Source organism: Ursus americanus, chromosome 8 (genome assembly GCF_024610735.1).
Source record: "Ursus americanus isolate L20-20 chromosome 8, mUrsAme1.1.p, whole genome shotgun sequence".
Lineage (NCBI taxonomy): Eukaryota > Metazoa > Chordata > Mammalia > Carnivora > Ursidae > Ursus > Ursus americanus.
In genome coordinates this window covers 25,643,148-25,666,781 of record NC_142134.1, presented here as the reverse complement: position 1 = coordinate 25,666,781, position 23,634 = coordinate 25,643,148, and the positions used below count along the sequence as shown (strand labels likewise).

Below are 23,634 nucleotides of genomic sequence, written 5' to 3'. Positions count from 1 at the left end.
TGATAAAATCTTACGTGTTGAATTTTTTCACAGTTTATGCACTGCACTTCCTTTACTTTAAAGCGATCTAGCTGATGATCTTCATTGTTGTCATGACACAACCGACAAGTATAAAGTTTGTCACAGCAAGGTGCCTAACACCCAGGGGGAAAAAAGAGTTATAAGAAGAGAAAAACAAGTTTACAATGCAAAAAAAAATTTTCTTCCTCCTCCTCCTGGAACAAAGTCAAAGAATACAACCAATGGATCAGTTTGTAAACTGATCCTAAACATAACTTTTCACTGTTTCTTAGCATGTTTTAACTATTCCCCCTCAACATCTATGTCTGTATCAAGTTGAACATAATCTGGTCCTTAAAGACAAAGAATTATGAAGAATGGACATTCACAGAAAGAACTACTAATCCCACAACACCCTAAACTCATCCTCAGCCTAAATGGCAGGCAGGCAACTTCTTCTGAGACATTTCCAGATAAATTCATTTATCTACTTCAACCCTTAAACATTAACTATAATAAAGATTATATTTTAATTCACTTGTGTTTATTAACCATCAACTATACCCTTGATATTTTAGAGGATACAATAAATATAAGAGATAGCCCTTGTTTTCAAAAGTGGCAGACTACCAAAATTTTTTTCTCTCCTTCTTCCTGGACACATGATTGCCCAGCTATACTACAGTTCCCAGCCTTCTTTTTATTTCAGCTGTGGCCAAATGACTAAGTTCTTACCAAAAGAATATGAGCAGAAGAAATCAGTGCCACTCCTGGGCCTGAGTATTAAGAAACTGGGCATGCCTCCTCCTCCACGCTCCCTTTCCCCTTTCCATCAGATGAAACCTGGACATGGCAGCAACCCAGCTGATGACTGTATGCCCTAAAACATGGCAAAATAATACAGTGGGAAGAACTTGTCCCTGGAGTGATCATGTGGATCAGTCTCATCACCAAACTGGATAATTCACCTTGAAATTGTTAGGTGGGAAAAAATAAATTCTTAACTCTTTAACCCACGTTACTGTTGGGTTTTTTGCTACCCTTAGTAACTTACCCTTGTCCTAACTGGTACATCAAGAAGTTTCCAAGCCAGTAAGTTAACCCAGTGCTTTCCAGTATACTGTGACCTTCCAGAGCCACTCATTACTAAAGATTTCTTATGCTGATTTACCACAACACCGTTCATTCAGTAAAGATTTTAACACTCAACTGGTACCCTTTCTCTCCCAATACTACTCTTGTCCTAAATCTTAGTGATCTGCACATCCACCATGATAAGATACTCTGAACTTTTAACTCTCAATTCCTTGACTTTCTCACTTCCAATGGCCTTGTCCTCCAAGCCTCCTCAGTCACATATTCTCACAGTCATACCACAGAACAGTGGTTCTCAAATGTTTTGGTCTCAGCACCCCTTTACAGTCTTAAAAATTACTGAGGATCTCGAAGAGCTTTTGATTATGTGAATTATCTCTATTGACACCATACTATAAAATAAAACTGAAAGGTTTTTAAAACATTACTTCTTTTAAAAACAACAGTAATAAACCCATTACATGTTAACATAAATGACATATTTTAATGAAAATAACTAGGTTCCCCCAAAATAGCTGGTTTCTCATTTCTGCTTCAACTTCTGTATTCAATCAGGTTAGGTGAAGTATATGAAGAAACTTTGGACCCACAAATATATAACTGAGAAAGGGAGGAGCATTTTAATAGACTTTACAGAGAATCCTTCTCTGATACTACACCAAAACTTAACAACTCTTATAAATGATCAGTTGTAACATAGACTCTGAAAATTGTATTGGTGAACTTTTCTCCCTCTGTTACATTAAAATCCATTGATCTATCCTGCACTTTGAATCAAGCTTTTACCCACACATTAGTCATTTGGAAAGTATCAGTTCACTGAGTTCTACAGCTCTTCCAAATGTTCACACATTTTCCATGCAATATAAAAAAATCATATTTGTTAACATCACTACCTATCTCATCAGCAAAGTCTCTAGGTATTGGGACACTTTGAAGCTTACAGAGGCTTATACAAGTGTTTCAAAATTCTAATTTTTATGTGAACACTTGAATTCTACCACTGTCAATTGTTTTCCTTGGAATGACAGTTTCTTTTCAACATTTCACTTTTCAAGAAAGTGCCCACCAAATACTCAAGTCTGAATAACCAGATTTCAAGTAAAAACTGTTACACGAGAAACTAGTTCAGTTCACAATCCAATTGCATAAGAACTTTCCTCACGACAGTCTAATTTTAGTTTGCAGAAGTGCTTGATGAAAACATCCCATTCCATCAAACATGTAAAAAAACATGTATTCAAGAGTTGAGATTTTATAAAATTAGTAATCTTATTGCTTTAATTTTATCAATGACATTCTTAAGTAAAACTTTTTTTTTTAACTACAGGCATAGTACAAGTCAGATGCCAGCAGTTTTAGTAATTGCTTTTGCACACACTGAAAAACACAACATCTTAGTATTAGAAAGTAGTTTTGACTACAAGGATCCCCTGAAAGGGCCTCAGGAATCACCAAGGGGTCCATTCACCACACTTTGAGAACCACTGCTCTAAAACAAGAACTGAATCCTGTTTATATCATAATTTCAAGCATGAAATTCTCTAACCCCTACCTCTCTTTCCAACTCACTTCAATGCTTCCCTTACACATACTCTAGTTCCTTCCTTCTCTCTTCCTCTACATACTCTCCTATCCAAAACCCTAAGTCTGGTTAAACCCAATTCTCTCCTGTATAGGAATAGCCAGATAAAGCTAAAGAAAAACACACTGGTCTCACTTTTAAGTCATGATCACTAATAAAAAGTGGGTTTTTACTACCACGTTTCTCTAGTCAATTCCCTCATTCTTCTACAGTCCTAGCACCTAAAATCTAGATGATTGTTTCACATCTTCTCTCTTTAAACCTTTTCCTCCACCCTTACACTCCACTCATAATCTTGATTATTAAAAAAGAAATAATCAAAGAAAACATTCTCTCACAGACTCTATCAACCTACTTGCAAATGTACCTAATACTCAGTCTTCCCTTGTTACATGTTTTTCTGTAAGGCCAACTCCTCCACTTGTGCACTGGATCCCATCTTTTCTTTGATTACTCAAGAGCAGTAAATAATCCTACAGTTTTTCCTTTCCTTCCTGCATTATAAAATGTTCTCACTTCATGGGATGCCTGGGTGGCTCAGTCGGTTAAGCATCTGCCTTGAGCTCAGGTCATGATCCCAGGGTCCTGGGAAGTCCCACATCCGGCTCCTTGCTCAGCGGGGAGCCTGCTTCTCCCTCTGCCTGCAGCTCCCCCTGCTTGTGTGCGCGCGCTCTCTCTCTCTCTTTCTCTGACAAATAAATAAATAAATAAAATATTTAAAAAAAAAACATTCTCACTTCACTGGGCCATTTCCAAGAATATGCAAACACACTGCAATACCTCCCATTTTAAAGCGGGGAAAAAATCTCATGATGCCACATCTCTCAGCAACCACACTTTCTCTCTCTCTCTCTCTCTCTCTCTCTCTTTCACAGCAAAACTCCAAGAATTGTCTATCAAGGCTATTTCCAGTTTCACTGCTCTCATTCTCTCTCAATTCCACTCCAGTCCAGCTTTGTCCCAATCTCTCCACTGAAACTTCTCTTGTCAAGATCACCAGTGACCTCCCCACCAAATTTAAAGGTCAATTTTGAGTTCTTATCTTACTCAAATGGCAGCATTTGATTCAGTTGATTACTTCCTCCTTAAAACTCTTCACTTGGCTTCTGGTATTTAAGGAAGAAGGAGGGGGAAGGCAAAAAAGTATTTGATACTCAGGGTCAAGTATCTCAGCGCTATGAAACACAGACATATTTATGTGGTTTCTTGGGGGAAAGGGCCAACATGTCAACTACAGTTCTAGTCATCAAGTTTCAAAGAGTTACAGAACATGTCAGTGGAAATGAAATCGTAAGGATAGCATTCAATTTGCTTACACAACACTCGGTGAACGACTAACTTTCCAAGAGCTTCACCTAGTGCAGTGGAGAATGTTCACCAAGCCTGGCCTACAAAGCCGGCTGGAAGTTGTCCTTACAGGCCTCATACTTTTTTTTTTTAATGAAACAGGAACTTTTATCACCCCTATCTTACAAACGGAGCACTCGTTCAAAAGCACTGAGCTATCAAGGGTCTGAGCTAGATTTGGGGGTAGGGCTGTGGGACTCCAAACCTCAAACTTTCTAAGTAAAATATTTAAACTGCTTCTTGCAGCAACAACAAAAAAATCAGGAAACTGAATGGGTGTCAACTTAAAAAGTTTTAGATTTACTAGCAATTTTCCTCAAAGAGCAAAAATAACAATACATGCATACTGGGCACTTTCCTACACATAATCTCCTATTCAGTGGCAATTACACGGCTGTCTTCCTATTTCACAAAAACATTTTCTTGGCAGGCTTAGGCATACTCATTGACTCCAAAATGAAGCTGGCAAGCTGCAAAACTTATTCACTACAGAAGCTGAAATCGTATTCCGATTCTCCACTTATTTATCCCTCTTCCATTATTTCATCACACACCTGATAAGTCACCCTGGCAAAAAGCCAGCCCAGGCCCGGGGCTGCCTCAGTCTACTTATAGTAGCAAAAGACTAAATAAACCCATTGATAAGGTGACTGATGTGCAAGCTCAAGCTCTTTCTTTCCAAGCTGAGAGCTTTGCTTACGAAGTGTGAAGCAGGAGAAAAGGTGGGGCCTGTGGTCGCCTTGCCAAAACGTTCTCCACAGCCGAAACCCAATTCGAGGTGGAGAAGGTAACCTGACAAACAGTTTAGCCTCTAACTTAAGCCCAAGCCTAACTGCCTTGCCCACTCCGCCCCCGCCCGGCCCGGCGGAAGCTTGTAGCGAAGAGCCCATTGAAGTCGTCACCTTCAGGAGACATCCTCTGTCATAGTGCTCGCAGCCCCGCCGCCCTTGCTTTTGGCTGCGGGCGCCATCTTCCAGCGCCGAGGCCGCCATCTCCTCCACCTCCCCTCAAACTCCACGGACCCTTTCCCCAGGATGAAAACCACGCCCAGAGAAGCAGCGTCAATAGCGCACCCCCTCCCAGCCGCAGAAGCCAGCCGAGCTGGTATGGCGGCTGAGCACGTGACCCGGGGCAGCCGGATTTCCGGTTCCCGGGGCAATGGGGCGGAAGTGAAGGGAAACGCAATCTCTGTCGTCGACGTTAGTCGCTGACTTCGCTGCTAACGGTAATAACTCTTAGGTTGCTTCTTCTCCCCCCCCCCACCCCCATCGCTACTTGCCCAAACTCTGGGCGTGGTTCGGGGCGAGGTGGACCATAGCGGCTCGGAGACGCCCGGTGGCCCCCAGAGGAAGGGACGCTCTCCGGCGGCATCCGCACCTGCGATAGGGCGGCCCCTCCCTTTCTCCCTGCGGGGGCCGGGAGCCTCGAGAAAGGGGCGGAGCTCCGCGGGCCCCGGACTCAGAACGGGTACCTGCGCGCGCCGCTTCTCCAGCACTAGGCATTCCCCGGCCCTTCGAGCTGCTGCTGCTTTTCCTCGTTATTCATACCTTCAGAATAGGCATTGACGTTTACTATGTGCCAGTCACCAGTTAAGCATGGGGACAAAAAGTGAGAAAAAACACAAGCCCCACCATGCCCTCTTGTAACTCACAGACTGGCAAGGGAGAAAGACATTAATCAGAGAATCACTGAAATAAGATGACAACTTTGAGAAGTGCTAGGAAGAAGTGTGTGTTCTGTGAGAGCTAATGCTAGATGGGATCTGATTTCATCTGAGTGTCAAGGAAGGTTTCCCTGGGGAAGCAACACGTAGTTAAAAGATGAGTAGGAGTTAGTGTGCAAAGGCCTTGTGTTCTGGTGCCTGTAAGAAGCCGCGGAAGAGAAATGTACAAGCCTGCAAGATTGAGTCAGACACCTCAGAGTGCATAGTGAAATGCATTTGCCTTGTAAAGAGCCAAGCCCCTGGAAAATTTTTAAAGCTGACGGTGTTGAAGAAAATATTTTGCCTTTGGCTTTCTTGCATGATTTCACAGTACCTAAAACATGCTGGGGAAAAGTAAATATGTTGCCCTTAGCTTTAAAGTTACTAACTCTTACCGTTTTAATTTTCTTTCAGTTCTGTTATGAGTTGCTAAAATCATGGTGAAATGTTGCTCGGCCATTGGATGTGCTTCGCGCTGTTTGCCAAATTCCAAGTTAAAAGGACTGACATTTCACGTGTAAGATTTTGCTGTAGTTAAGCCAAGTACTTCTGACTGTTATAAAAAGCCAAAGAGAGTTCCACTTAAATCTTCAGTTTTGAACTTTAGTTCCCAAATCTGTTAATAGCTTTTTTAGCTAAATTTGAAGTGACAGTGATATGTTTACATTTTTGTAATTTAGTTTAAAAGTTTAAGATACCTGCCAAGGTATCAGAGGCTAGTAAACAAAAATATCAAACTCATTTTTGCTAATATTATTACTTTGCATTTTAACATACCTTCAAAGAAATTCAGTTTTGTTTACAATCTGAAGGAAGAAAGGATCTTTGCCCAAATAAGTCCTGTCCTTTCTATTTAGAAATAGGTCAGACTTGTGTTGTAGAGAAAAAATAGAAATTACAAGCTCAGACCAAGGGTTCTTTAGCAGTATTACAGATAAGTCAATCCAATTTTTCTATTTTAGCCATTCTTCTGACAGCAAAGGAAAGGAATAATAAGATTTAATCATTACTCATTTGCTAAAGGTTTATTTTGCTGCTTTTGTGCCAGGCACTGTGCTACATGCTAGAGAAAGATCTGTTAACTACTTTGCTAGGTATGAGGAAACAAAAAATAAGTATGTATACCCTACCTTTTCCAAAAAAGATTTGAATCAGCTTGGAAAATTGAAAAGATATTGATATTGGTTTCCAGATCTCTCAAAATAGTTCTTATCTCTAGAACCCCATACTCTGCAGCAGTTCTTTGCCTCATTCACTAAGCATTTATAGACGTGTTATGTATTAAATGCTATACTAAACAACTTTCTGATGCTGACAGAAGAATGAAGGTACAAGGTACTCTATTCATCTGGGATAAATTCTGGATATTGCTTCATGCAGGAAAAGGCCCAAGTGATATTATCATGTATAGATGAAGAAAAACCTCCAGTTGTGGATCTTCCTATAAGGTTGAAATATCCATTGAAGCTTTTCTTCTTTATAATATCAGGAAAATTGAAATGAGCGCCCTATGTCTGCAGCATGATTGGTACAAAAATCTATTAAAACTCAAAGTTCTGAAAGCATGATTCATGATGGCTTCTGAATATTCCATTTCCCAAGAGTAATAACAAACTCATCAATGAACCAACTTAGTCACAGCCTTAGTTCAAGTATCTATCAGTGGTGTTTAATTTTAAAATACTTTTTTGTATTTTTTTTCTAGATTCCCCACAGATGAAAACGTCAAAAGAAAATGGGTATTAGCAATGAAAAGACTTGATGTGAATGCGGCAGGCATTTGGGAGCCTAAAAAAGGAGACGTGTTGTGTTCAAGGCACTTTAAGAAGACAGATTTTGACAGAAGTGCTCCAAATATTAAACTGAAACCTGGAGTTATACCTTCTATCTTTGATTCCCCATCTCACTTACAGGTTTGTTTATGAGACACTACTTACCATCATTACTCATTTTTTATGGTACTATTGAAGAACCTTTACCACTCAGGCTAACATTTTTATTGTTTGCTTATTCCTCTGAAGTCTATTTTTTGAGTTTTCACATTGTAAGCTACTGCTTCAGCTTCTGTAATATGTAGTAGGAGTATTTTACTAGTAGCCACTCAGAAGTATTTGTATGTTACTAAGATTGGTGAAGGAGACTGACTTTAGGAGTTAACATAACTCAGGATTTGTATCTAAACAATGGAGGGTTGAACTGAAGTTCCAAGTTACCAGTCCTCCTCACACTGAAGCAAAAGTCAAGAGCAGAGCCACTAATAAGACCAAAGTATACTTTTAGAGCTACATATATTCAAGCTTAAAGCCTAGGTAGAACTAAAAGGAAGAAAAGCAAAAGAGATGAGAACAGAAGAATGAAAGGAGAAAAAGGGTAAGAAAAAGAAAATAAAAGGATTGTATAAGTAAAATCTAGTTGAATTTTGTGTTTTTTCTCAGTGATATTAGTGTTCTAGATTGACTGCCTTGCCTTCAGTATCTCTCTTAATATACGGAAATGTGTTTCTGGAAACTATAGAGTAACTGATTCCGGTGTAGAAAATTCAGGGAGAGCCTGTGGGTTCCCAGAACAATAGTAATGAACCTCCGTTGAAAGGTACCTCCTTCCCAACAGCTGGAAACAAGGGAAGTCCTTGATTTATGATTTTTCAACTTTATGACGATGCAAAAGCAATGCTCATTCAATAGAAACCATACTTTGAATTTTTAATTTTCATCTTTTTCTGGGCTAGTGAAATGCAGTGTACAATACCATCCTCCCATGATGCTGGGCAGTGAGAGTGAGCTACAGCCACGTGGTCACGAGGATAAACAACCAATACACTAATTATTTTGTATCCATACAACCAGTCTGTTTTTCAGTTTCAGTACAATATTCAATAAATTACATGAGATATCAACACTTCATTATAAAACAGGTTCGGGGCGCCTAGGAGCTCAGTTGGTTAAGCATCCAACTCTTGATTTCTGCTCAGGTCATGATCTCAGGGTTGTGAGATGGAGCTGTGTATTGGGCTCCATGCTGGGCATGGAGCCTGCTTAAGATTCTCCCCCTTCCTCTCCCCCTGCCCCTCTCCTCCTTGCTCTCACTCTTGCTCTCTCTCACTCTCTCTCTCTAAAAAAATGAAAACAAAAAATAAAAGAGGCTTTGTGTTAGATAACTTTGCTCAACTATAGGCTAATGTAAGTGTTCTGAGCATGTTTACGGTAGGCTAGGCTAACTACCAGGTTCAGTAGATTAGGTGTATCAAATGCCTTTTCAACTTACAAGATTTTAAATTTACATAACCCCATCATAAATCAAGGAAGATCTGTAATCCGCGGGTGTACCTGCTCCTCTATGGTCTTGGCCACTGTGCCACTGTCTTTCCTTGGTCATATTCCAGTACCTGAGTGATAAGTAGAGACTGCCTCACTCTCTCCCATGTTAATAAATGTACAATATCTTGTGTAATTTGTTGTGAAGGGTTTTCTTCCCTTATAGCAAACATCATCTAGCTTTAATGTTGAGAACTTAAGAAATGTGGGCATAATCAAATAAACCATAAGTTACTAACTTTCAAAAACTATTTCTATCCTTATTTTTTTTTTTTTAAAGATTTTATTTATTTATTCGACAGAGATAGAGACAGCCAGCGAGAGAGGGAACACAAGCAGGGGGAGTGGGAGAGGAAGAAGCAGGCTCATAGCAGAGGAGCCTGATGTGGGGCTCGATCCCATAACGCCGGGATCACGCCCTGAGCCGAAGTCAGAGGCTTAACCGCTGTGCCACCCAGGTGCCCCCTATTTCTATCCTTAAAAGAAGTTTTTCATTATAGGAAATTAGATGATGCAAGCAAAAAAAAAAAAAATTACCGATCATCAGGGGCACCTGGCTGGCTTAGTTGGTACAGCATTTGACTCTTAATCTTGGGGTCCTGAGTTCAAGCCCCATGTTGGGCATGGACCCTACTTTAGGGTTCAAGCCCCATGTTGGGCATGGATCCTATACTTTAAAAAAAAAAGTATAAAAAAATTTAACAGTAATCACACCCAGAGATAATACTTTTAACATTTCGATATGTATCTTTCCAGTCATTTGTTTGTGTATGTTTGTATATAAATTCATCTATATATATTCTTACAAAAATATCATTACACTACATTTGAACCTTGAACAACAGAGTTTGAATGCATGGGTCCCCTTATACACAGATACTTTTCAATAAATACAGTACAGTACTATAAATGTATTTTTTTCTTCCTTAGGATTTAATAACATTTTCTCTAGTTTACTTTATTGTAAGAATACAGTATAGAATACGTATACAAAATATGTGTTAATCAACTATTTGTGTTGTCAGTAAGGCTTCTGTCTACAAACAGTAGGTAGTTAAGTTTTGGGAGAGTCAAAAGTTATACATGGATTTTCAACTGTGCAGAGGAGTTGGTGCCCTTAACCCTGCATTGTTCAAGGACCAACTGTATATCCTTTTCTTAATTTGCTTCCATTTCTCTCTCTCTCTCTCTCATCTCAACATTTATATAGTGTTTACTATGTGCCAGGCACTATTCTAAGCACCTGACATGTAAACTCATTTAGTCCTCTTACAACCAGGTGAAATAAATACTATTATTACTCTCATTTTACTACGTGAGGAAGCTTAGTCCCAGAGAGCTGATACCTTCCCCAGAGTCACACAGCTATTAAATGGCAGAGGCTGGATTTGAACCCAGACATTTTGGCTCCAGAATCCACTGTTAACTACAACTATCCATGATGTTAAATATTTTTCAATAACAATGGCTTTCAAACTTTAGTCTACATAAGAATTATCCAAGGAGCTTGTTTATTTTTTTTTTTTAAGATTTTATTTATTTATTTATTTATTTATTTATTAGAGCACAAGCAGGGGGAACAGCAGGCAGAGGGAGAAGCAGGCTCCCCGCTAAACAGGGAGCCCGATGCAGGACTCAATCCCAGGACCCCAGGATCATGACTTGAGCCAAAGGCACACGCTTAACTGAGCCACCCAGGTGCCCCAAGAAGCTTGTTTAAAATGGAGACTCCAGGGCACCTGGGTGGCTCAATCAGTTGAGTGACCTACTCCTAGTTTCAGCTCAGGTCACCATCTCTGGGTCACGGGATCGAGCCCTGCATAGGGCTCCATGCTCAGCAGGCAGTATACCTGATGATTCTCTCCCTGTACCCCTCCCCCTGCACGTGGCACTCTCTCTCTCAAATAAATATATCTTTTTTAAAAATAAAATAAGGGACGCCTGGGTGGCTTAGTTGATTAAGCATCTGCCTTTGGCTCAGGTCATGATCCCATGGTGCTGGAATGGAGCCCCACATCAGGCTCCTTGCTCAGCGGGGAGCCTGCTTCTCCCTCTGCCTGCTGCTCACCCTGCTTGTGCGCTCGCTCGCTCTCTCTGACAAATAAATAAAATAAATTTTTTAAAAAGTTTTAATAAAATAAAATAGAGAATCCTGTGCGCCAGACATTTTGATTCACTAAGTTTGGGCTAGAGTCCAGAAAGCTACACATTTTAACAAGCATCCCACACAATTGTGTTGCAGATCTACAGATGATATTTTTAATAGAAACCTATATAGAACATCAATTTTTTTAACTATATACCAAAATATACATATGGGAAAGTACATACATCATAAGTGTACCTAGCAATAAATTGTCATAAAGTGGATACACTCATGTTACTCCCTTTAAACCAAGATATAAAATATTACCAGCACCCCAGAGGCCTCCTTCATACTCTTTTCCAGTCACTACACCCCCAAAGGTAAATACTATCCTGGCTTTTATCACTGTCTGTTATATAAATGGAGTCAGTATGTCCTCTGACTTCTTTAGCTCAACATTTTGTACATGTGATTCATCTATGTTGTAGTATGTGACAGTAGTCCATTTATTTTCTTTGCAGTATAGTGTTCTATTGTCTAAATAAACTATAATTTCACCTTTCTACTGTTGATAAACATTTGGGTGGTTTTCACTTTAGGTCTATTACGCATGGTGAAACTATGCATGTTTTTGTCCGTGCCTTTTGGTGCACTTAGGTTCACGTTTCTACAGTATATGTACAGTTCTCTTAGAAGTGGAACTGCTTGGTCCTAGGGATGTGTATGTTCAGCTCGAGCAGATAATGCCATTGTTTTCCAAAGTGGTTTTGCCAATTTGTGGTCTCACCATCTGCATATAAATGTTCCTCTGGTTCTATATCCTTGTCAGTACCTGGTGGTACCAGTTTTATGAAACATTTTTAATGACCAAGTAGCAATTGATGTAATGTATGAACAATAGTTTATCTAACCAATTACTATTGTATATAGGTTATCATCACCTACTATTTTAAACAGTGCTGTGATGAACATTATTCTAGCCGAATCTTTGTACATATCCTTGCTTGTCTCAAACTAAATTCCTGGAAATAAAATTGTTGCATCAAAGATTACACACATTTTTTAAGACTCTGCTTTTGATACAGATCCCCAAAGGCCCACCAGAAAGCTTGTACCAATCTACTCCCCTATTACCTTTGCATGCAAGTGTCCATCCACCGTAGTCGTCAGAGTAAGTTGTTTTTAACCTTCATTAAAATTGGTAGACGAAAATGGCATTCTATTGTTTTAATGTATTTTTGAATATTGGCCTCTACATTTTTTATGCATTTATTAGACATTTGTATTTTTTTCTTTTGTGAATTACTTACTGAGGTCCTTTTCTGTTTTCATCTTTTTCCTCAACTACCTTTAAAAACACTACGTATTGAAGATAGGGATCATTTAACTGACATCAGTGTTGCAATTACTTTTTGTTGTTTTTAGTACTAATTATCAGGTTGGTTTCAGTTTTTAGTTTTGTTTTGTTTGAAATTCAGATGTTGGGGGCGCCTGGGTGGCTCAGTTGTTAAGCGTCTGCCTTCAGCTCAGGGCCTGATACTGGAGTCCTGGGATCGAGCCCCACATAGGCTCCTCCACTGGGAGCCTGCTTCTTCCTCTCCCACTCCCCCTGCCTGTGTTCCCTCTCTCACTGGCTGTCTCTCTCTCTCTGTCAAATAAATAGGTGAAATCTTTAAGAAGAAAAAAAAAAAGAAAGAAAAAAATTCAGATGTCTCTTGTAAATAGTCAGTTCTATATTTTCTATTGAATTATCTGACTTTAGCCTTCCCCACCTTAAAATAATATAAAATATTCCCTATTTTTCCCTACTTCCTAAGGATTTTCATTTTTACAAAAATTTTCAGTGCTAGAATTTCAACATGATTTATTGTATATAAAGGATATGACTTTTTCTTAATTAGTTCATTTTTACATGATTTATAGCTTTTCTTAAAGTATTTTTTAAATATTTTATTTATGGGGCGCCTGGGTGGCACAGCGGTTAAGCGTCTGCCTTTGGCTCAGGGTGTGATCCCGGCATTATGGGATCGAGCCCCACATCAGGCTCCTCCGTTATGAGCCTGCTTCTTCCTCTCCCACTCCCCCTGCTTGTGTTCCGTCTCTCGCTGGCTGTCTCTATCTCTGTCGAATAAATAAATAAAATCTTTAAAAATAAATAAATAAATAAATAAATAAATAAATAAATAAATAAATATTTATTTATTTATTTGAGAGAGAGTGGGAGAGCACAGAGAGAGTGAGAGGGAGAAGCAGACTCCCTGCCAAGCAGAGAGCCCGACCTGGGGCTCTGTCCCAGGACCCTGAGATCATGACCTGAGCCAAAGGCAGATGCTTAACCGACTAAGCCACCCAGGCACTCCTATGGCCTTTCTTCTCTTTTTTTTTTTAAGATTTTATTTGAGAGAGAGAGTAGGTGCACATGCACATGCAAGGTGGGGGGAGGGGCAGAGAGAGAGGCAGACTCCTTGCTGAGCACAGAGCCAGAGGCAGGGCTCAATCTCACAGCTCTGACATCATGACCTGAGCTGAAACCAAAGTCAGATGCTTAAACAACTGAGCCACCCAGGTACCCCAGCCGTTCTCCACTAATTTAGACTGCCATTTTTTATTCTAAAGCCTTTTATCCACCCGATCTATTTCTAGATTTTTCTGCTTATCTTTAAGAGAGTAGCACACTATATTAACTATTGTTAATGAGTAATATATCTTTAATAAGTGGTAGGACATATTCTTTCTTAATAGCACTCTTATTTTTTTAGGAAAATTTGTGTTTCTAGATGAACTTTAGAGTTACTTTCAGGAAGTTCCTTTAAACTAATCTCGGAGATTAGACTTGTACTTTTGTTATGTTATATGTGGACCAATATTACCTGTAAAAAGATTTTATATATAAAAAAAGGCAATATTGGTCTATACACTACAGAATACCATATAACACATACTAGCTCATATGCTAGAGCGTCAGCTCTAGTCTCCTAGCGGCCAGTAAAAAGAATAGAATACGTTAGGTTACCTGGATTGCACTGTCAGTATGTTTTCTTAAAACTCATGTTCTCTGTTAAGGAGAAGCAAAACACTTTTCAGCAATAGCTATGAAAAGAATGTTTCTCTTGAGGCCTCTTAAAGGAGACATTGCCTGGCGTAGTGGACGAGACCTCAGTGACATCCTTAAAGCAAACAGCGCAGCAAATTTCGTAGTAAAAATGCTGTTTCTCTTACAAGCTGAGTGCATACCACCAGAAAACAATTTTAAAATAAAATTTGAGAGTGGATTTAAGCAGTTCAGATCAAATCTGCCTCTCTATGGTGGCCTCTCTTGACCTGGGGCTGGGGATGGGGAGAGGGGATATCTAGGTTATTTGGAGGATTCCATGAATCCCAAATTATTTTTTAATAAATATTAGTTTGTATTTAAAAAAAAAACTAATTTCAGAGGAATTTAAAATTTACTGCGTTTTTCAAGCAGTTTCCATGAAAAACGTTGTATTCCACTACACAAAGAAGGAACAAAAATTTTAAAAAGGACAGAAGTGTCTACAATAATTTTTATTAACTCTTCTTAACAGGGGAAAAGAGAAAAACTTCATTGTAGAAAAAACTTCACCCTCAAAACCCTTCCAGTCACAAACCACAATCACCAACTTGTTGGTTCTTCCTCGTGTACTGAAGAATTTCAAACCCAGTTCTTTTTTGTAAGTAAAATTACTTACTGACCTAATGTTGATATTTTTAAGATAATATGTCTTCTTCATTAATTTTAGACTAGAGGTTTAGGTGTTTGAGATTTATATATACATACATATAATGTCCAAAAATAATGTTACTTCCCAGGGCCATTTTAATTTTTTATATGCAGTAATAATATAGAGGTAGTTAATCCTTTGGTTACATATTTGGTTGAAAGAGTGCTTTCACACAGATATTTTTACCAAGAAAAATGCAATAATTAATTCCTCCCTTTAGGTACTGTATCTTCTACATGGAAATACCTAATAAAAAATATAGTTACCTCTTTAGGTTTTCTTAAAGAACAGTGATACACATACAGAGTTTTCAAGCTTGCATTATTATTCATCTCATTGCATATTCACATTAGAGCCAGACCTAGAATCCAGATCTGTTTTACTTTCTTGATTACTATAGCTTTGTAATAAATCTTAAAATCAGACAGTGTTTGTCTTCCAACTTTGTTATTTTTCAAAGTTGTTTTGAATATTCTAGATCTTTTGCATTTTCATGTGAATTTTAGAATCACTTTGTATCAATTTCTACAAAAATACCTGCTGGAATTTTAACTGGGATTGTGTTGAATCTACAGCTTCCATTTGGGAAGAATTGACATCTCAGTGAAACTATTTTAAGTCTTTGAACCTGTGAACTCATTATATCTCTACATTTATTTAGGTCTTTAACTCTTCTCAGCAAGAGTTTTATAGTTTTCAACGTACCGATCTTTCACTTTGTCAGATTTATCTCTAAGTATTGTATGCAGTTGGATGCTATTATAAGTGGTGGTGTTTTGTTTTTACTGATAGTATATGGAAGTTGATTTTTGTATGCTGATCTTGTATTTTGCAAACTTGCTAAACACACATATTAATTATAAAAGCTTTGTTATAGAGGCTCTTAGGTTTTTTACATAATCATGTTTGTCTGTCATTAAAGACAGTTTTAAATCTTCCTTTCCAATATGGAAGCCTCTGATTTCTTTTTCTTGCTTTATTGCACTGCTTTGAACCTCCAGGGCTATGCTGATTGAGAGCTGATTTCCAAGCTTTGCTCCTGATTTTAGGAGGCAAGCATTCAGTCTTTCATCACTAAATATGTTAACTGTAGGTTTTTCATAAATACCTTTTATCAGGTTGAGGAAGTGCTTTTCTGTTCCTAGTTTGGTGAGAGTTTTTATCAGAAGCGAATGTTAGTTTTGTCAAATGCCTTTTCTGTATCTATTGAGATCATGTGGTTTTTCTTTCGTAGTTTGTTAATATGATTAGTTGTATCAATTGACGTTTGAATATTAAACAAGTCTTAGAATAAACTCTACCTCATGGTGTGTTATCACTTTTATATATTGTTGGATTAGATTTGTTAAAATTTTGTTTAGAATCTTTCCTTGTGTGTTCAGTAGGGATATTGGCCTGTAGTTTTCTTTCCTTGTAATGTCTTTGTCTGGTTTTAGAATCAGAATAATGCTGAATAAGTTGGAAAATATTGCCTCTTTTTTTGATTTTCTGGAAGAATTTGTATAGAGGTATTATTTATTACATATTATTTCTTCCATTATTATTTCTTCAGTATTATTTCTTCCATAAGTATTTGCTAGAATACCCCAATAAAACTATCAGGGCCTATGGTAGGAAAAGTTTTTTTGGTAGCTTGTGTCTTCCAAGGGATTTGTCCATTTTATCTCAGTTGTCAAGTTTATTTAAGATTGTTCATAATATTTGCTTATTACCCTTTTAATATATGTAGAATCTGTAGTGATATTATCTCTCCCATTTCTGATATTGACAATTTGTTTCTGTTCTCTTTTATTGCTGATCAGTCTGCCTAGAGATTTTACTGATCTTGTCAAAGAACTAGTTTTCATTGATTTTCTTGCTTTTTTTATTTTGTTTTATACTTCACTGATTTCCATTCATCTTTATTATTTTCTTTTTCCTACTTCAGTAAAATTTGCTCATCTTTTTCTAGTTTCTTAAAATGAAAGCTAAGGTCATTGACTTGAGGCTTCTTCCTTTGTGATGTAGGCGTTTAGTGATATTGCTTTAGCAACCCTCCATAAATGTTTTCATTTTCATTTAGTTCAGAATACTTCCAGATTCCATTTTGATTTGTTCTTTGACCCATGAGTTATTTAGAAATGTATGCCATAGAGTTTCCAAATATTGGGGAATTTTCCAGATATCTTTCTATGAATTTCTAATTTAATTCCTTTGTAGTCAGAGAATACATGTTGTATGGCTTGAAATTGCTTGAGATATTTTTAAATTAATATAGTCTAGAATATGGTCTACCTTGGCAAATGTTCCATTTGCATTTGCAAAGAATGTACATTCTGCTAATGTTGGCTAGAATGTTTTAGAAATGTCCATTAGATCAAATTGTTTATAGTGTTGTTCAAGTTTTCATCCTTACTAAACTTCTGTCTACTTGTTCTATTATTGAGAGAGGAGTTTAATCTTTTTTTTTTTTTCAGATTAATCTTCTGATAATCTTCTAATTCTCCTTGAAGTTGTCAGTTTTTACTTGTTATGTTTTACAGCACTGTTATTGGGTACCAAATATATAGGATTGTTATGTCTTGATAATTTCACCCTTTTATTATTAAGAAATGACCTTCTTTATCCCTGGCAATGTTCTTTTGCTCTGAAATATTTTTTGTCTGATAGCAGTATACCCACTTTAGTTTTCTTTTTTTAGTGTTATATAATTGGTATACAGATGGTTCCCAACTTATGATGATTCAACTCTTGATTTTTCAACTTTACAATGGTGCAAAATCAATAGACATTCAGTAGAAACCATATTTCAAGTTTTTAATTTTCATCTTTCCCTGGGCCAGTGATATGTGGTACTATACTCTTTTGTGATGCTGGACAGTGGCAGCAAGCTACAGCTCCCAGTCAACCACACGATCACAAGGGTGAACAATCAATACACTTAGAACCATTCTGTGCCCATACAGCCATTGTGTTTTTCACTTCCAATAACAGTATTCAGTTACATGAGATATTCAACACTTTATTATAAAATAGGGCTTGTGAAACCCATCATAAATGGAGGAAGATCTGTATCTTTTTCTGCTCTTTTGCTTTCAATCTATTTTTTTTGTTTGAAGTGCATTTTTTTTTAGGTAGGTTATACTTTTGGGTCTTGATTTTTTTATTCTAATCTGATCATTTCAACCTTTTGCTTGGGTTATTTAGACCATTTACACTTAATGTGTTTATTGATATTATTTGGTTTAATTAAATCTGTCATCTTGTCTCCTACTCGTTCCATTTGTTCTTTGTTCCCATTTTCTTCTTTTTCTGCCTTTTTTTGGATTAATTGAATTTTTTTGGTTCCATTTTATATCCTTTTTTGACTCATTAGCCGTAACTTTTTGTTTTATTTTAGTAATTGCTTTTGAGTCGATAGCGTTCATCTTTAAATTATCAAAGGCTATATCCAAGTGATATCATTCCACTTAACATATAGTGTAAGAATATTAAAATAGTCTGCTTTAATTTCCCTTTTCCCAATATTTGTGTAATTGCTATCATACATTTCACTTTTATATACGCTATAAACCACACACTACATTGTTATAATTTTTGTTTTAACAGTAAATTATCTTTTAAAGAGATATAAATAATAAGAAAAAAAAATCTTATACCCTACCCATGTAGTGGCCATTGCCAGGGCTTTTCATTCCTTGTTGTAAGTCCATATTTCCCTCTGGTTTCATTCTGTCTGAAGGACTTTAACATTTCTTACAGTGCAGCTATGCTGGTGATGAATTCTTTAAGCTTTTATATTTCTGAAAAAAATCATTATTTAGTCTCAGTTTTTGAAAGATTTTTTCATTAGGTATCAAATCCTAGGTTGCTAGTTTTGGAAATTCTTTTGTTTGTTTTTAGTTCTTGAAAGATGTTGTTCCACTGTATCCTCACAGGCATTGTTTCTAATGAAAAATCTGTCATCTTTATCCTCTATATACCTAATGTTTCTCTCTTGCTTTGCTTTTAATAATTTTTCTTTTCCAGTGGTTTGAATAATTTGATTATGATGTACCTTAGCTTAGTTTTCATCATATTTCTCGTGCTTGGGATTTTTGAGCTTCTTTATCTGTGGGTTTCTAGTTTTCATCAAACTTAAACAAATTTTGGCCATGGTTTCTTCCGATATTTCATTCTACCTCAACTTTTCTTTCCATTTCTTCAGGGATTCTGATTGTATGTATATTAAACTATCTGAGTCACACTACCACTCACTGATGCTCTGCTAATTTTTTGGTTTTTTCTGGTTTTGTTTTTCACTATTCTCCTTTCTCTTTGTAATCTATTCTGGATAGTTCATACTGCTGATTCTTCACCTTCACTAATCTGCCATTAATTCCCTCCAATGTATTTTTCACCTTACCCATTGTAGATTTTATCTTTAGATGTTCTATTTAATTCTTTTTTTATATCTTTCATGTCTCTACCTAACTTTTTGAACATATAGAATACAATTTAGTAACTTTCTTAATTCCTTTATCTGCTATTTCCAACATTTGTGGCAATTCTGGGTTAGTTTCTGTTGACTGGTTTATTTCTTATTATGGCTCATCTTGTCCTATTTCTTTGCATACCTGATAAATGTTTGTGCTGCATATTGTGGATTTTACTTTGCTGGATGCTGGATATTTTTGTATCCTGTATTCTTGAGCTTTGTTCTGGGATACCACAAAATTATTTGGAAACAGTTTGATCCTTTCAGGTTTTGTTTGTTAGGCAGGACTAGAAGAGTGTTCCATCTAGGGCTATTTGTTCACCACTACTGCGGCGAGACCCTTTTGTATACTCTATTCAGTGTCCCAGGAATCCTGAAATTTTGTTATCTGTCAGGGGTGGGAATAGCAGCCATGCCCTCTGAACACAGGGCACTGCTGGTCATTTCTGGTCATTCTTTCCTCAGCCTTGAACAATTTCCTACCTGTGTGTACTGAACACTAGAAGGGGAGCCTGTAAAGATCTTCAGTGTTCCCTCTCCTCTCTGGTACTTTCTCCTGTGAACTGTAGCCACCTTGGTCTTCCTGGACTCTTTGCACAATCTTCTCAGTCTACCGAGCTCTGCAGCATACACACTCTCCCAAGGCAGTAAGCTGGGGCAGTCGGCCATAGGGCTCACCTCTTAGTTTCCCATCCCTCCAGGATTGCTGCCTTCCTTGCCTGATGTCCATTATCTTCATAATGTTTTTTTATGTCTCTTAGCCATGGGTTGAGTTTTTTAGATAGGAATCAATCCAGTCTCTGTTATTTCATCTTGGCTAGAAGCCATGGGTTGGGTTTTTTAGATAGGAATCAATCCAGTCTCTGTTATTTCATCTTGGCTAGAAGCAAAAGTCCTCTTTACTAATTTTAATATTAAATAACAGCTTTTCAAAATTATTTTATAGTGCCTTTTTAAGATATGTTGGTGTTACTTTCCCTGTTTTCAAATAAAAAAAAAGTATACCCAGCAAAGTTAAGCATAGCCATAATAAATATCGAGAGAGCTTTAATTCTCTCTCTAAAAACCCCAAACCATAGTCCTCTCTAAATATATAACATTCAGCCTGAGGACCTGCTCCAGTGCCCCTTTTCTGTCATCTCCTTTAACATGAATATTCATCAGTATAAAATAAAATAGTTAAAAGTGTAACAATTGAAGATTTGTTGGTACGTAAAACTTAAACTTAGCAGCCCCACACCTAGGGAACGAAAGCTGGATAGTCATTACAACTGTCATGTTCATAGCAGATACTTACGCAAAATGAGTAGTGCTTCCCTTCCATAGATTCTGTACCCCTCATGTTACGCCTAGCCTTAGATAAAGGAGGGTGGCTCTGGGTACCCAAAATACTGCTGCTACCCCATCTTCTTCCTGTGTTCTTTAAACCTCTAAGTATCACCAACTTAAAGATATCTAAGCATTATAAATGGAGAAACAGGTGAGGCCTAGCTATAAGCTTTTATGTAACTACTTGTCTCTCTGGTTTAATAACTTGGTGTTTATGTTTTTAGGAACATAGCTACAGTGTAATGGACAGTCCAAAGAAACTTAAGCATAAATTAGATCATGTGATCAGCGAGCTAGAGGATACCAAGAAAAGTCTGCGGAATGTTTTAGACCGAGAAAAACGCTTCCAAAAATCATTGAGGAAGACAATCAGGGAATTAAAAGATGAATGTCTCATCAGCCAAGAAACAGCAAATAGACTGGAAGCTTTCTGTTGGGAGTGTTGTCAGGAGAGCATAGAAAGAGACTATATTTCATGAAATAATTCTGTGTTATGTTCTACCTAAAACTAACATCGGTACAGCTTTTTAGAAAATAGTTCTCATTTACCATCATTAAATATTATCCATCACTTAGAGTGCTTCTTTGGATCTCCTGTGGCATTATGCATTTAGTTGTTATCCAAAGATTTTATTTTTTGAAGATGTACAGAAATGTGTGCTAGTTATCATGTTTTTGTGTGATTTGTGACAATTATGTTTTTATAGACCTAAACTAGTACCAGGTCACTATCGTAAGATGTTAAAAGATCAAGAAGATGCCACAGGACTTAGGAAATGATACCAAGTTAGCCACATTCAGCAATGGTAGTAGGAACTGGACTCTGCTTCAGCAGCATCAGATTTTTGGCTTCAAAGGAGTACCTTTACTTATGTATGCTTTATGGTAAGTATGTTGAATTATACTTTAAATGTATTTTACTATAAAGCAGAATTCATTTATAACACATGTCTATCTTGGATCCAATCCAAGGTGCTTTTGTTCTTAGTAATAGCAGAAGATTTTTTTTACATAGCATTCCATAGTCCTGACCCTGAGAATAGCATATGGTACAGATCTGTTGGCTTTTAGAGTTGTTCAGAGCCGGGTTGAGAAGACCTCTGACAAGGTCTCAGTTTTTCAGTATGGTACAGGTTTCCTCCCCTCTAGGAGCACTTTAAATAAACCCACATAGGTTTAAAAATCAAAAAAAGAGTCATAAATGTGATCTTTAAAGGTTGGTTGCAGACAGTTGTTCTGAACATTTTGTTTCGTTATAAAGGAATGTCTTTAAAACCTAGACGCTAGTACTAGCTGAATATTTTTAGTGCTACTTTGTATTTTATGGAAAGTAATATTGCTGACATTTCTAAAATACTAAATATAGGTGAAATCATTAAAAAATAATGATTGTGGCTCTTCCAGTTGCGATAGGACTTGGAGAAAGGGTTAGAATATTTTCCTGTAATTAGGAGAGTTTACTGTCCAAAGACTTCTATTTAAAGAAAGTAAAGCAGCAGCTTTAGAATAGCTTCTTACTGAATATACAAAAGAAGAACCCTTAGCTATTTTTTGATCCAAGTGTCAGAAATTTAGCTTTTCTCCTAATTTCTTAATAACAACTGAAATTAAGAGTCATAAATACTGTGGATTAGAATAAAAATTACCAGCCCAAAGCCAAACACATGTACATATTCAAGCCTCGTTCAGACGTCTATGCTATAGTAGTTAGAATTTGAGTATCAGTTGTTTCATTGTGTTAACTAGAAATGAATTGCATTTTGTGCTAAAATGTTCATGGAAATTATATTTGTGTTATATTAATATCAGTAAGGATATGGTCACTTGAATTTTTTTTGTATTCAAGAATCTTCTATGTGTTAATGCATGTTATATTTTTATGTAGGATTCCAAACCTCCCCTCTAAAAGGGAACCTTCCCGCATTTCAGAGGTCAGCATTATGCTAAGAAGAAACAGTGAGGTCGTAACTTTTTACTATCTAGAAAAAAATCTCATTAGCTACCCACTATTTATTTTAGTTATTTAATTTTGAATTCATAATGGACATTCTAAGGGGAAGTTGGGGTAGATACTGTGATAGAAATGGAAACTATTTTTGAGTATAAAAATTAAAGTCAGTGGGCAATGGAGAAAAGTAGGATAGATCCAAACACAGTATGTCCAAATTCCAGCTCTCCACTGGCTGCTTAGAAGGACTCCAGCCTGGGAGACCTTTCCAAGAGTCAAAGTCCAGTTTGTGCCTCGATCACAGTTGCCACAGTCACTTTTACCACTTGTATTCACAGTGAACTCAGCCCTTGTCTTTGTCATCGGGCTTAGTATCACTGAGAAATAGGTAACTGAGAACAAAATGTCGGTATCATCAAGGACCCAGAGCTAACCCATGTGCTCTTTATTCTTATGGAGATATGATTACCAGTAGAAATCTGACAGAAGAAATAGGGTTCTCCTCACCTGCCATCCCAGACAAATGCCTAGACACAGTAAATACCTCAGTCCTCTGTTCCAGATATTCCAGCCTAGCCCCGGGATAAACTATCCTGTGCAGAGCAAACCAGTCACCCCCATCCAGAGGTTCCTCAAGCAGCCAAGGCCAGCCTAAGAATTTCACTTTGCTTTAAAGCTTGGAGTAGCCTCTGGATCCTGGAGCAAACCAATACACCAGTTCAACCTCAGCACCAAATCAGGTACAAAGGACTTGACATGGCATTTTTCTCCATATCAAGTTTAAATCGCTGGAAATAGACTTTGGTTGCTAAAGATAATCACAATTATACCACAGTCTTTGAGAAAAGATGAAATGTATTAAAATATATATTTAGTTTTAATAAAAAGGTAAATTACAGAAATAATTGAGGAGTGAAGAATCCATTATTCATTTGGAAAATAAAATATTTTCTCCGGTAATGTATTGTATGTGGTTTTTATACAGTTACTCAATAAAATGAGCAGAGAATAAAGAGTATATATGCTGTG

General features: G+C 37.2%; 2 protein-coding genes across 3 annotated transcripts in view; one reads left to right on the top strand and one right to left on the bottom strand.

Annotated features, from left to right (window-relative positions):
- RCHY1 (ring finger and CHY zinc finger domain containing 1) overlaps positions 1-5,151 on the bottom strand; it is a 21,242-nt gene extending 16,091 nt beyond the window's left edge. The window contains exons 1-2 of the mRNA XM_045789641.2: positions 4,930-5,151; positions 15-134 (exon numbers count right to left, since the gene is read on the bottom strand). Coding sequence (XP_045645597.1) covers positions 15-134; positions 4,930-5,019 — 210 coding nt within the window. The 5' untranslated portion in view covers positions 5,020-5,151. The remainder of the gene's footprint in view (positions 1-14; positions 135-4,929) is intronic.
- On the top strand, positions 5,121-23,634 carry THAP6 (THAP domain containing 6). Of its 2 annotated transcripts, XM_045789661.2 has the most exons (5): positions 5,145-5,252; positions 6,144-6,246; positions 7,435-7,642; positions 14,696-14,821; positions 20,882-23,634. In XM_045789661.2, exons 2-5 carry the CDS (start codon positions 6,167-6,169, stop codon positions 21,134-21,136), a joined length of 669 nt encoding a protein of 222 aa, XP_045645617.1. In that variant the 5' UTR covers positions 5,145-5,252; positions 6,144-6,166; the 3' UTR covers positions 21,137-23,634. The 2 variants fall into 2 exon arrangements, with proteins under 2 accessions (XP_087720206.1, XP_045645617.1); XM_087864080.1 differs by lacking the exon at positions 6,144-6,246 and having other exon boundaries at positions 5,121-5,252.